Below are 15,280 nucleotides of genomic sequence, written 5' to 3'. Positions count from 1 at the left end.
GGTCGGCAGCCAGTGAGCGTGCTTCCTTCACTATGCCTGCGCCGAATCCTGAACGGCACAGGCGCGAGATTTAACATGCGCTCAGGGCCAGCAGGAGGATGCGAACGCTGCCTGGCCCTGTCAATCAAGACTTGGAGGGAGGTGACAGAGGTGGGAGAACGGAGCCTCTAGGAGCAGGAGCAACGCCCCCACCCCCCTAGTGGCTACTTTGCATATTATAAAAGTTACATTTATGGAGAAATGGGGGCATGGATAAAACCAGGAATAGGCTAGTTAGGTTCAGCTGACATTAGCACATCGCTAATGTCAGCTAGTTTAATTTAGGTATTTCTGGTGACAGGGTTAAGCTGAGTAGATTTAGTACATTTGTTTCTGCTTAGTGCATGTTGTCTGAGCACTTGTGGTAAGTGTTTCTAGAACCTTTCAGATGACTGATTTCCTGTTTGTTGCTCAATCAGAAACAAATGACAATGGTGTTCAGTGTATAAAAGCTCTACTACTCTTCAGCCACTTCAGTGAATTTTACTGTGTCAACCAGGAGAGGTAATAAAACTCTGACTCATAGCCTATTATAATGATTCCTCCTCTGAGAACAATCGAACTTGTTTTCTTCAAGTCCTCAGTATTACCAGGATTAATAAAACTTACTGATCCCAGAGATCACATCAATTTAGACAGGGGGGCACATTTACTATAGTGTCTGCACCAGTTTTTATGAGTGAAAAGCCTGTTTCCACTGTCTTAGTTTTTCAGTCTCATTTACAAACTGATTTTGTGCCTGTTTTGGAGTTCTTGCACCTATTTTGAGTAATTCAGAAGTTTTAAAACTTTTGCGCCTATTTTCCAAATAATTTATGTAGGTGTGCCTTATTTTGCACCTGATATACGGTAGTAGTAAAAACAGTCTAAGGGTGGGTTCACACTAGCGTTAGGGATTCCGTTATGGCTTTCCGTTATAACATGGTGTAGCAAGGCGCAAGGGTCCGTTATTGACGGAAGGTATGTGTCACTGAGATTCCTGTCCTCGGTGAGGTAAGAGCCGGTAATTTCATGTGTCAGAGGCAGCTAGTGCTGGCTGACATGGCTTTGCTATTTAGTATGGCTGTAAAGCAGATCCGGGCCGGCTCTTACTGGGAGAAGTCAAAGTGCAGGGTGGGTGGCTTCTCCCCACGTTCCAGGCCGGGTCTTGGTTTGGGCTATAAAACACAGGCAGCACTGTCAGGTGGTAGTAATTTACTTCTCTCTGACAGTGAAGCTCTGTCAGTCTCTGTGTTGGGACCTGGGAGTTTGGGCCTGGGTAAAGGCCTGCTACCTTGTTGGCGTGAGAGCAGGTGGTTTCTGCTATGTCCAAGGACTTCTGCATTGCTGCATGGTGTGAACAAACACCAGACTCAAGGTGACTGTTTTTCTTGAAACTGACTTTTTGTTTTGCTTATCCTTATGTGTGAATAAACACTGAACTGTTTAAGTTAAAGACGTTGTCGTTGCATCTATACTGCGTCCGCAAGCCTGTCTACCAGAGCAAATCCCCACACATGGTTATAACGGAAAATAACGGAATGCACAGACAGAATGCAAAAGGGAAGCCTTTAAAAGGCATTCCGTTTGCTTTCTGTCCTAATAGAAGTCTATGGGAAAGCATAACGGATCTGTCTGGGTCCTGTTATGCAAGACGGAAAACAAAGTCCTGGGTTGCAGGGTTGCACCAACCCTTTTTGCTGCCTGAAGCAAAAATTGAAACGCAATTTTACAAAACATACAGGGTAATACAGCGCCACATGCCTCTTACATCCAGTGATGTCTCCTCTGATGTAGACATTCTCTTTCCTCATCTTCTCAGTTCAGACCAGACCACTATGATGATTTCTTTCAATCATCTCTTCTCTTTTCAGAGTTTGACAAACATCTTAGTTTCCTACTTTTCCATTATCCTCCCACCTTCTCAACACCCCAATTCTGTGGCTACTGTGCTCCCCAATACTATACTGCAGAAACAGATCATCCTCCTGAAAATACTAGTACCACACAGATAGTGCCCCCTTAAAATAATTTTTTGCATAGTGCCCAAAAAAGGAACTGTGCCCAGCAAATAATGTCCCTGACATGAATAGTGTAAACATAATGTCCTCCAAAAATAATTATGCTAAGCTGATGCTGTGCCAGGGTACCCACCACAGTGTTCCCCAAAGTCTCACTTAGTGTTAACAGTGCACTTTCATGCCCTCATAGTAGTCCCCCAGTGGTAATAATTCTCCTTATAATGTGTGCCAGTAGAAAAATGCCCCCTTATAATGTGCTCCAGTACAAACCCCCCCCCCCCCCTTACCTTTCAGACCAGACCCTCATATCAATTCCTCAGATCAGACCTCCATATCTGACCTCAAATCAGACCCCCATATCAGAGCTCTCATCAGACCCCCATATCAAATCTCAGATGAGACCCCCATTGGACCTCCATGTTAGACCTCCCATATAAGACCTCAGATCAAACCCCCTTTAGACCTCCACGCACTCTGCAAAACAGACAAGCATGATAAATGATACACATAGTGGGGATCATTTTTTTTATAGTATTTGCAAATTTTTTTTAGGCACATTTACTAATGAAAGTGCACTTGTTTTGGAGTCATTTGTGCCTCGTTCGACAATTTTCAATTTTAGACTAATTCTAGTGGTGTTTTTTTTTTTTTTTTGCATATTTTTTTTGGCCTACATTATGAATCTGTACCTTTTTAACCCATGAATTAAGCGCAAAAAACATTAAAAATTTTTCTCCACTCCACGTGTGGTGTAGTTCTGTTTGTTTTGTGTTGTTTTACTAGTCGCATCAACGGATAGACATGCACCTTTTCACAAACATATGCATATGGCTGCGACTTTTTAAATCTAATATGCAACTTTTTTTTGCTGCACTTTTGCACCTTAGGGTTGTTTCACACTAGCGTTATATAGTCTGTTATGGCTTTCCGTTATAACAGGGTTATAACGGAACATAATGGGATGCAAAACGGAAGCCTTTGAGAGGCATTCCGTTTTTCTCCGTCCTAATAGAAGTCTACGGGAAATCAAAACGGATCCGTCTGGGTCCCATTATGCAAGACGGAAAACAAAGCCCTGTCGACAGGACTTTGTTTTCCGTCTTGCATAACGGGACCCAGACGGATCCGTTTTGATTCCCATAGACTTCTATTAGGACGGAGAGCAAACGGAATGCCTTTTAAAGAGTCCGTTTTGCATTCCGTCATAATGCAAACGGATCCGTCCTTCCGTCTTATGGATTCCATTATGTTCCGTTATAACCCTGTTATAACGGAAAGCCATAACGGACTCCATAGCGCTAGTGTGAACCCACCCTTATTCGTGAGCCGACCAACTAGTAGCCTAATTGCACATGATCCACCAGTGCCCTGACGAATACAAATACGCATCGTCTAATTCATCACCTGCTGTGCGACTCTTTATAAATGCTATGCAAAATAGTTACAGGCTAATCCACTATACCAGTCTAATCACACTCTAAAAAACAGACCAGCATGATAAATGACCCCCAGTGTATCTACGTGATGGTGTGTAGTGGTGAACATTCTGTCCAAATCTTTTATGTGGGAGCTCTGCTTGTACAGGTAGATTAAGGGCTCTTGCAGACGAGTGAGTCCATTGCGGGAATGTGAGCGTGATCCTCTGTTCTGGACTCTGCTCATCTTGCAGGAGCGCACGGCATTATCATGATTTATAATGCTGTGTGCCTCTGCGTGACCTTTTTACGATGGAATCATACTGACAGCATTATGTCACTATGATCCTGTAACAATAAAGTCATACAAAAGCACATAGCATCATCAATCATGATAATGTCGTGTGCTCCTGCAAGAGGAGCAGGGTCCAGAACAGGGGATCACGCTTAAAGATAGAGCATGATTCCCACAATGGACTCGCTCTTCTAAAAGAGCCCTAAGTCTTTTCCATACGTTTTTTTATTCTTTATTAGCCTTGTCCTGTATTATCCGCACCTTTTGATGTACCAAATTTAGCATATGTGTTTGACACTACCATTGATTTCTTTCATTTATTTTTTATCTTTCATTATTGTATTCCACGTATAAGTTTGAACTACCTGCCTTGCACTTGGGTCAGTGCTTCAGGAATGGTACAGTGTCTATATAGAGTCAGTTAAGGCCTCGTTCACATCACCGTTTCTCCTTTCCGTTCTCCGGCTCCGTTGAGCTCACCGGAGCCGGAGAACGGAAAGGAGAAACAGTGATGTGAATGAGGCCTTACAGTCACTCATGTAGATTCTCCATTAAAATTAAGTTGTGTAGGTAATTCTCCTCCATCCACCTACAGAAGTGAAAATGCAGAGGCATATGAAGTTCAGGATGAGGCATTCAGCTCTGGGATCTTTATGACGTATCTCAAGAAGCACATTCTGAAAGAACAGAAGGTTACACAAATGCTAGATGAGGTCCTTGAAGGTAAATCGCATTGTGTATCTTATAGTCAATATTACCTTTACCGTATACTCGTCCCCAATAACATCAAGTCGTCAAGAATGGGCTCATGTTTAACACCATGTTGTCTATAGTGGCCAAGCTTTGTTCTTTTTCTGACCTAGTCAGAAGTCCTGGCTGCCTACCACTAGAGGAAACCTATGAGGTTATTGCATACTGCTATACATTGAACTCATTAAAGGGATTGTCCAGGATTTTAACTGCTTAAATTAATTCAAGAGCCATAATGTTCTTACTTTTCTGTTCACATAGCTGTATGTGTAACAGATAATGGGCATGGACTCACTGTGCCAACTAACCGGTTTGGCTTTGGTCTAAACCTAGGGGCATTGTCCTAGTGGTCCCATGGTATTAATACCTTAACCCCTGCACGGGTATGTGGACTTTGCTGCAGAGATCCTACCAGGCCACCACATCCTGGAATATTTTGAATGTAGTTGGCAGCTGACCCTTGGGGGTCAGAGACAACGGTACAATGCACCAAAGGATCAGGTAACACTCATAGTCAGGAAACAGGCCGAGGTCTGCGCAGGAAGAATTTTTGTTATCTGAGAAACCGATCCAAGTTCAGGTCAGGTAGCTGAGCCCATTAGAGCTCATGCACACAAACGTTTTTTCTTTCCATGTCTGTTCCGTTTTGGGTCCACAAAAAAAACGGAAGTTACTCCATGAGCATTTCGCTTCTGTATGTCTGTTCCGCAAAAAAATAGAACATGTCCTATTATTGTCCACATTACGGACAAGAATAGGACTGTTCTATTAGGGGTCCGCTGTTCTTTTCCGCAAAATACGGAATGCACATGGACGTCATCGATATTTTTTGCGGATCCGTGTTTTGTGGACCACAAAATAGATACGGTCGTGTGCATGAGCCCTTAGACAGAAATGAATGACTCCTGGTTGCCTGCAGTCAAAACAAGATGAAGCATAGGAGCTTATTGCTAATGTTTATAGGGCCTAAGCAGTAGACTTGGATATAATATGTGGCATATAACATACACTCACCTAAAGAATTATTAGGAACACCTGTTCTATTTCTCATTAATGCAATTATCTAGTCAACCAATCACATGGCAGTTGCTTCAATGCATTTAGGGGGGTGGTCCTGGTCAAGACAATCTCCTGAACTCCAAACTGAATGTCAGAATGGGAAAGAAAGGTGATTTAAGCAATTTTGAGCGTGGCATGGTTGTTGGTGCCAGACGGGCCGGTCTGAGTATTTCACAATCTGCTCAGTTACTGGGATTTTCACGCACAACCATTTCTAGGGTTTACAAAGAATGGTGTGAAAAGGGAAAAACATCCAGTATGCGGCAGTCCTGTGGGCAAAAATGCCTTGTGGATGCTAGAGGTCAGAGGAGAATGGGCCGACTGATTCAAGCTGATAGAAGAGCAACGTTGACTGAAATAACCACTCGTTACAACCGAGGTATGCAGCAAAGCATTTGTGAAGCCACAACACGCACAACCTTGAGGCGGATGGGCTACAACAGCAGAAGACCCCACCGGGTACCACTCATCTCCACTACAAATAGGAAAAAGAGGCTACAATTTGCACAAGCTCACCAAAATTGGACTGTTGAAGACTGGAAAAATGTTGCCTAGTCTGATGAGTCTTGATTTCTGTTGAGACATTCAAATGGTAGAGTCCAAATTTGGCGTAAACAGAATGAGAACATGTATCCATCCTCTGATGGCTACTTTCAGCAGGATAATGCACCATGTCACAAAGCTCGAATCATTTCAAATTGGTTTCTTGAACATGACAATGAGTTCACTGTACTAAAATGGCCCCCACAGTCACCAGATCTCAACCCAATAGAGCATCTTTGGGATGTGGTTGAACGGGAGCTTCGTGCCCTGGATGTGCATCCCTCAAATCTCCATCAACTGCAAGATTCTATCCTATCAATATAGGCCAACATTTCTAAAGAATGCTATCAGCACCTTGTTGAATCAATGCCACGTAGAATTAAGGCAGTTCTGAAGGCAAAAGGGGGTCCAACACCGTATTAGTATGGTGTTTCTAATAATTCTTTAGGTGAGTGTATGTATCACAGGGCAGACATAGGAATTAATGGGGTTGCAATGCGATTTGCATGTTTGCTGCGACACATGAATTGCAAAAAATGCAACACTGCTGGAATATTTCAGTAGTGTTGCAGTCACAGCAAAGGTGCAAGTCACACTGCAACACCGCTGAGCCCCACTATACTGCAAAATTGCCGCATAGACGTAACCTTAGAGATTGACATTTCTTCTGTTTACACCAGAAGAGGTAGAACATAATTATTGGCAGAGCTGAAGTCCCTCTATGTTTCTTCTGTAAAGTTAGATAATGCATAGGAAAAGCCGGAATCAAAAAATGTGTTCCTGCTTTTTTCATGTAATCTCATAAACATGATATGGATATGTATACTTACTTTACATTAGAATCTGAGCAATAGTACACATGCTAAAATGAAGTGATTCAGGTGAAGATCATGTCCTCTGGGACATGAAGTTCACTTGACACAAAAGAAGCATATGTCTCCTCCCAATATTTTTTGTGATAATTAATGATGGCTTGTTTTATATTTCGTTACGAAATCTAAAGGGATTTTCCAGATTTAAACTTTTATGTTTCATTAAACATGCCCTGGCCATACTGACATATATCTATTATGGTTGTATTACCTATTCTGCTCCGTTTCCTCACTTTACAAACCAGTTGTGTGACCTGGTTTGTTGTCTTGCTGACATCACGTCAACACCCCCCCCCCTTCCTAGATGCACTGCCTGTTGACGTGATGTCAGCATTGAGGAGCCCATCTCCTATGTCTACAGCCCTGCACCACCTTTCCCTGCCTCTATTGATGCCCCTTCACTGCCATCCTCCGCCTCCCTCCTCATCCTTGACTTGTCCCCACTTTGTATTAGCTCTCTGTCAGGTGCCACTCGACTGAGCTATGTGTCTCTCTTAGCTGTCTCTTTGTCCTTAGGATACAGAGACAGCTGATTGTAATGGTGAAGCAGTGAGCCTTCCTACAGATAGCTAATACACAGTGGGGACATGTCAAGGATGAAGATGGAGGCGGAGGATGCAGTGAAGGGGCATCAATGGAGGCAGGGAAAGGCAGTGCAGGGCTGTGGACACAGGAGAGGGGCGTGCACATACACAGAGGCAGCCCCTCCCTGACTCTGCCCCAATGCTGACATCATGTTGACGGGCTGTGCAGCTTGGGAAGGGGAGGGGAGCATGTGACTCATCGACATGATGTCAGCAAGACAAAAAACCAGGTCACATGACTGGTGTGTAAAACGGTAATACAACCATATTAGATATATGTTAGTATGGCCAGGCCATGTTTAATCCCGGAAAACCGCTTTAATGAAATAAATTTAAATAAATGATCCTAAATAATAAGCAGAAGCATAATAAAGAGAAGCACTGACGTTAGGGACACGATCTTCATTTGGTCAATCAGGGAGTCATAATCTTCACTTGATCTGATCTAAATGAAAATAGTTTTTGACTTTTTGACCTTTGTTACGAAATCTAAAGGGATTTTCCAGATTTAAACTTTTATGTTTCATTAAACATGCCCTGGCCATACTGACATATATCTATTATGGTTGTATTACCTATTCTGCTCCGTTTCCTCACTTTACAAACCAGTTGTGTGACCTGGTTTGTTGTCTTGCTGACATCACGTCAACACCCCCCCCCCTTCCTAGATGCACTGCCTGTTGACGTGATGTCAGCATTGAGGAGCCCATCTCCTATGTCTACAGCCCTGCACCACCTTTCCCTGCCTCTATTGATGCCCCTTCACTGCCATCCTCCGCCTCCCTCCTCATCCTTGACTTGTCCCCACTTTGTATTAGCTCTCTGTCAGGTGCCACTCGACTGAGCTATGTGTCTCTCTTAGCTGTCTCTTTGTCCTTAGGATACAGAGACAGCTGATTGTAATGGTGAAGCAGTGAGCCTTCCTACAGATAGCTAATACACAGTGGGGACATGTCAAGGATGAAGATGGAGGCGGAGGATGCAGTGAAGGGGCATCAATGGAGGCAGGGAAAGGCAGTGCAGGGCTGTGGACACAGGAGAGGGGCGTGCACATACACAGAGGCAGCCCCTCCCTGACTCTGCCCCAATGCTGACATCATGTTGACGGGCTGTGCAGCTTGGGAAGGGGAGGGGAGCATGTGACTCATCGACATGATGTCAGCAAGACAAAAAACCAGGTCACATGACTGGTGTGTAAAACGGTAATACAACCATATTAGATATATGTTAGTATGGCCAGGCCATGTTTAATCCCGGAAAACCGCTTTAATGAAATAAATTTAAATAAATGATCCTAAATAATAAGCAGAAGCATAATAAAGAGAAGCACTGACGTTAGGGACACGATCTTCATTTGGTCAATCAGGGAGTCATAATCTTCACTTGATCTGATCTAAATGAAAATAGTTTTTGACTTTTTGACCTTTGTTTTTTTTTTGCTTCTCAATAAAGATATTGGCAGAGATCCTTTGGTAACTGGCAAACAAGTTATGGAAATCAGACACTCTCTGAAAGAGTCTCGGGCTCTGACGGACAAGATCTGCTTCTCAGGAAGTGTGCATCTGAACAGGACTGTGTGGGACCAGCGCACTAGTAAGTTGGGGAGGTGGCGCCCTCTAGTGCGTCCTTCTGCATCTTTTTGGGAAACTGTGACACAAGTGCATTATCATGAAATACTCAGATCCCTGTTTCTTTTGTCATTGACCACTTTTACAATACATCTTTTAACCTGTGTTCTTCCTTATGTTGCAGAAATCCCAAAACAAGTGGTAAAGTTCTCATGTGGAGTTGAAGTAGAACTGAGGTTCAAAGTTGTGTTCTCAAATCTCATCCACACTTTTGCAAAACTGACTCGGATCCCTCCTCATTTATCCGATGTCAGAATTATTCTCTACAAACCTACAGTAAGTTATCATCTCAGCTCATGTACTGCAAGACTTCCTTCAAACACAGTTTTATTAGCAACATTTTTTTTCTCTTGCTTGTAAAAGACCCATGAATTTCATAAGTCATTTACAAGTGTTATTTGAGTGGCATTTCTTTACTCGTACATATTTTTACACTACTTTCACACCTGCGTTTTCAGTTCCGGTTTTGAGATCCGGCAGAGGATATCAATACCGGAACAGTTTTGCCCCCATTCATTGCAAGCTGCAGTTTTATGTCTGGTTTGTGAAACGGAACAAACCGGATCTGGTATGAAAATCAGGGTAAGTCAATGGTTCTGGATCCATTTTTTTTTTATTAAATAGACCGCTTGCCCAGTTATCCAGGGCCTGAAGTCCAGCCTAAATAAGCCTTATTTTGCCCAACAATGGACAGGAGAACTGATAAATATCATAACCAGGTATATTGCATCACCCAGCATGCCTTGTACTACGCTAACAGGATGTGAAAGGCTGCCTCTCTTACGAGTCCGGAGTGAAGCAGTATGTCACATAAGTGCTGCAAGAGACAGCCCATTAAATGGATGGCATCTGACGACGTGGCTAGAGCCATGCATCATCCACTAGATCGGATAGACGATTGTCTCATGAATGGTAGCAACGGAACTGACCCAAATACCACTGAGAAAAAAACTATTCTCTGTTGCATGCTTGTGAAAATATTCAGCAAATAAAGTTGTTGTTTTTTTACAATAAATCTTATATGATTTTCCAATATACTTTATCAATTCTTCGCAGTTTTCTAAATGACTTCATGCAATCATTTAGAGGGAAGGAATTCAAGTTTTACTTCCAGTGGTTATAAATCTATGTGGTCAAGTGATGGACATACACAGCTCTGATAACTGTACTGTAACTGTAATCAGTCCTACCTCGCTGCATCCATCGTAGGACCGCAACAGATTTATATCTCTTTGGCCTCATGCACACGACCGTTGTTTTGGTCCGCATTCGAGCCGCAGCTTGGATGCGGACCCATTCACTTCAATGGGGCCGCAAAAGATGCAGACAGCACTCTGTGTTCTGTCCGCATCCGTTGCTCCGTTCCGTTCCACCCAAAGAAAATATAACCTGTCCTATTCGTGTCCGTTTTGCAGACAAGAATAGGCAGTTATATCAATGGCTGTCTGTGCCGTTCCGCAAATTGAGGAACGCACACGGACGCCATCCATGTTTTGCAGATCCGCTATTTGCGGACCGCAAAACACACAGCGGTCGTGTGCATGAGGCCTTAGAGGTAAACCATTGAGGTTCCTACTCAATGAATGCAAGCAGAGATCTCGTAAACTGGGAAGAATTGATTCAGAGACGTCATTAGAAAATTGTATATCCAAGAATAACCTTTTTTTGCTGCAAATTTAATATCCCTTTAAGTTATCATATTCCTCTGATTTATGACTTTTGATTTAACCCGAAGACATATTTGAGGCTGCTGTAGAAATGTCATCCTTGTTCTATTACAGATGTTTGCTATACATCTTGCTATTTTCTTGTGTGTCTTTTAGGATTCTGCGGAATTCTCAAACAATAGACTCGACCCAGCAGATTCGCTGCTGACCATGGAGGATGATGGAGAGGAAGTGGATTATATGCTCAGGCTTTGTAGCCTTCAGAAATACAAGGTGAGGAATATCACACATTTTAAAATTGGTAATGTGTTTTTTTTCTTTAGTCATTTAAATTTATCGTGCTAATTATATTTATTTTTTATCATTTATTTTCAGAATAACATAATTATTAACATTGACCTGCATTGCACAATCCTGGACACTGGAGAAAGAGTTCAGGAGACTTTAGAGGAAATAATTCCCATACCGTGGATAGCTAGATTGCTCAACAACAGAAACACGTATGTGGAAAGAAATCAGACTAATCGAGCTGCTGTCAAAGCCAGTATTCCAAGCTTGCAAAGTCAGCTGGACAGCATGTCCATAGACAAAGACCCTCCACCAGCACATCAACTTCCAAATGCTGTTGAAACTCCTTGTAGCAGCCAATCTAAATCAAGCAGTGAACCAGAGGAAAATGATGAAGGTGACATATTGCCCGTCTTGTGAACATCTTTTGGGTATGGCCACATGTAGCGAGTCTGCTGCAGATATTCCCCTGTGGATTTCTTTTGGGTATGGCCACATGTAGCGAGTCTGCTGCAGATATTCCCCAGTGGATTTATTTTGGGTATGGCCACATGTAGCGAGTCTGCTGCAGATATTCCCCTGTGGATTTCTTTTGGGTATGGCCACATGTAGCGAGTCTGCTGCAGATATTCCCCTGTGGATTTCTTTTGGGTATGGCCACATGTAGCGAGTCTGCTGCAGATATTCCCCTGTGGATTTCTTTTGGGTATGGCCACATGTAGCGGGTCTGCTGCAGATATTCCCCTGTGAACATCTTTTGGGTATGGCCACATGTAGAGAGTCTGCTGCAGATATTCCCCTGTGAACATCTTTTGGGTATGGCCAAATGTAGCGAGTCTGCTGCAGATATTCCCCTGTGGATTTCTTTTGGGTATGGCCACATGTAGCAGGTCTGCTGCAGATATTCCCCTGTGAACATCTTTTGGGTATGGCCACATGTAGAGAGTCTGCTGCAGATATTCCCCTGTGAACATCTTTTGGGTATGGCCAAATGTAGCGAGTCTGCTGCAGATATTCCCCTGTGGATTTCTTTTGGGTATGGCCACATGTAGCGAGTTTGCTACAGATATTCCCCTGTGAACATCTTTTGGGTATGGCCACATGTAGCGAGTCTGCTGCAGATATTCCCCTGTAAACATCTTTTGGGTATGGCCACATGTAGCGAGTCTGCTGCAGATATTCCCCTGTGGATTTCTTTTGGGTATGGCCACATGTAGCGAGTCTGCTGCAGATATTCCCCTGTGGATTTCCATGTGGAGACTCTGCAGGTTTGCCAGAGATTTCATCCTCTGTATCGCAAAAGGTGAAATCCTCAGCAGATATGTGTAGACATAAAGTGATGTGCTTTAGATATAGGGTGCCTTCACATGCGACAGATTTTTTTGCAGAAAATTTCAGCGACTGAAAATCGCTTCCATTCATCTGAAAGGGGCTTGCAGAAATCCATGTTCTGGATTCCAACCTGGTTTTCGGTCAAAGAAATTTTCTGCAACAAAATCTGCAGCATGTAAAATGTACCCTTAAATGTACTTTTGCAGTGCGTGGATGAAATTTTTGAACATCATCCATTTTGCTGCTACTGTAAATGTTGTGGATTCTCTGCATGCAGTTCTCAAAGAAGAACAGTATTAGTCAGTGCATCAGGCATGGTAAAATGAATAATCAGGTGCTCATATTCTTAAAGCAAAGTAGGCATAGCAGCATTCTGTCTATAATCTATACATAAACTAATATACAATTAAACATGATGTGCTTAGCAAATATACTTTGATCAAAAAATATCTGTGCCTATCCGCCACAGCAAGGGGGCCTCAATATGAATGGGAACCTAACCTAATCTATACCTTATCTCTATGCCATACATCGGCATCTAAATTCAAAGCGAGTGAAATCCACATACACACTGTGACTGCTACAATTGTTACCTCTCTGGGCCATGACGTGTTGCGTCACTGTCCCAATGTTGGTCGCTATTGCTGACCCATCCTTTCCACAGGCTGTTTTTAATTAGACGATGTGTATAGCTGTGCCTGCTGTCCCTGTTCATAGAAGGGTTGCTGGCACAGAGTGACACAACAGATCATGGCCTGCTCACCCAAAGAGGTAACAATTGTAGCAGTTACAGTGTTATGCGAGTTCCACTCTTCTTGAATTTAGTTGCCCATGTACAACATAAAAATAGGTATAGAGTTAGGTTCCAATCTATATTGAGGTCACCTTGCTGTGGTGGATGGGCACAGATGTTTTTTGATGAAAATATATTTGGTAGGCATCTCATGTTTAATTGAATATTAGATGTGGTGTCTTTATTGTGTTTGCTTACTAAAACAAGAAACTCAAAGGCTCAATCTTCCATTTAACTAGTCAGGCTAGAGGGTGTAACAGTAGTGAAGAGGGGGGGGGATTAATATTGGTCCCCACCAGGTGGCTCAGGAGGATTCATTTCCAGAGACACTAATACAGACAAATCTTCCACCTGTTAATACCCTATAAAGCAGGGATGGCCAACCTGCGGCTCTCCAGCTGTTGCAAAACTACAACTCCCAGCATGCCTAGATTGCCTACAGCTATCAGCCTACAGCAGGGCATGTTCGGAATCGTAGTTTTACAACAGCTGGAGAGCTGCAGGTTGGCCATCCTTGCTATAAAGGATCAGTGACACTGTGTCAAGTCCTTATCAAAATGGTGTAACTGCTACCACATAATGGTGTGTCTGTTAAGGCTCATGCACACGAACGTTGTTGTTTTGGGGTCCGTTTTTCACCGATCCGTTGTTCCGTTTCTGAGTTTTTTTTATTTTTCTCTGATTTAAGTCCTCTTCCGTTCCGTTATTCCACAAAACATATCCGTATGGTTTCCGTATGCGATCAGTTTTTTGCGGGTCGGAAAACGGAAACAGTAACTTATTAATCACCAAACACATGAGCGATATGAGCTGAGCATAGTATTTCTACAGTATGGATCCGCAAAGTATGGATGAAATGCGGATGACATACGGATATGTTCCGTGTGCGTTACATATTTTTTGCGGACCTATTGACTTGATTGGGGCCTCGGAACGTGATTTTCGGACAATAATAGGACATGCACTACTTTTTTGCGGAACGAAAATACGGAAACGGAATGCACACGGAGTACCTTCCTTTGTTTTTGCGGACCCATTGAAATGAATGGTTCCGCATATGGTCCCCAAAAAAACCCGTAAGCGGAAAGAAAATACGTTTGTGGGCATGAGCCCTTAAGCTGTATATAAACAGGTCCACCATTAAATGCAATCTAGCCTCAGGGACGTTTCTCTGAAAGCAGCATAGGCTGTGCACAACGCCCTCCTTTAATATAGGCGCTCACAGATATGGTGCTAGAATTCGGCACCTATCCTTCTGCCTATGTAACACCGCTGACCCCACTCACAGCTACCCCGCTCGACGCGTTTCTATGCAGATATGGAACCGTATTTCATCAGGAGCAGGTCTACAAGTTTGCAGGTCAAGAGATCATTTTAAATGGCATGTGGCATAATGGCACCGCACATAGTGGTGTGCAGCGCTGCAGCATACCAGTGCTTTGACGGCGGTAACCGGCCGCACACACGCCGGCATTAAGTGGCCCAGAGCTCCACCCCCAGCAGGCGCGGTCCATCCTGGCAGCCAATCGTGATGGGAGGGCATGCTCTGTCTCCTCCCATCACATGCCGCCAGCCTCTATAGGATGTAGCGATGCTGGGGAAGCGCTTGCAGTTGCTCACTGGTAACATGGGGAAACTTACTAGCGGCCATAAGATACAACTAGCAGATATCACTCAGTATTTCCTCTGGAAGGGGGTCCATTATATAAGGGTCCAACATGTAGATATCAAATAGATATAAACGTTGTCATGTGTCATATTGCGATAACTTATGTTACTATTAATAATACCCAGGATATACATGGCCGGTCCCATCATAACGGGTCAGAGGTACTTAGGGTTCCATTCAGGCATTAGATTTAGTTTATTAGTTTAGGAACGTATACATTTGGTAATCGGTCAATTGGGGTAGTTTTGCCTTACTTTTATCTACGTGTAATTCTGCAACAGAGAATCCACAGCATTTACACTACGTGTGGCTGTACCCCTAGTTCAGTTTATCACTCCTCTACTTG

General features: G+C 43.3%; 1 protein-coding gene across 3 annotated transcripts in view; it reads left to right on the top strand.

Moving 5' to 3' along the window:
• Positions 1-12,905, top strand: part of LOC120985602 (mucosa-associated lymphoid tissue lymphoma translocation protein 1-like) — a 79,962-nt gene extending 67,057 nt beyond the window's left edge. For all 3 annotated transcript variants that reach the window (XM_040413629.1, XM_040413627.1, XM_040413628.1), the window contains exons 12-16: positions 4,345-4,472; positions 9,010-9,150; positions 9,310-9,461; positions 11,009-11,125; positions 11,228-12,905. In XM_040413629.1, coding sequence (XP_040269563.1) covers positions 4,345-4,472; positions 9,010-9,150; positions 9,310-9,461; positions 11,009-11,125; positions 11,228-11,560 — 871 coding nt within the window. In that variant the 3' untranslated portion in view covers positions 11,561-12,905. The remainder of the gene's footprint in view (positions 1-4,344; positions 4,473-9,009; positions 9,151-9,309; positions 9,462-11,008; positions 11,126-11,227) is intronic.
• The last annotated feature ends 2,375 nt before the right edge of the window (positions 12,906-15,280 follow it).

This window comes from Bufo bufo, chromosome 1, assembly GCF_905171765.1.
Source record: "Bufo bufo chromosome 1, aBufBuf1.1, whole genome shotgun sequence".
Lineage (NCBI taxonomy): Eukaryota > Metazoa > Chordata > Amphibia > Anura > Bufonidae > Bufo > Bufo bufo.
Note: the sequence above shows the minus strand (reverse complement) of the source record. Positions and strands in the feature narration are given on the sequence as shown.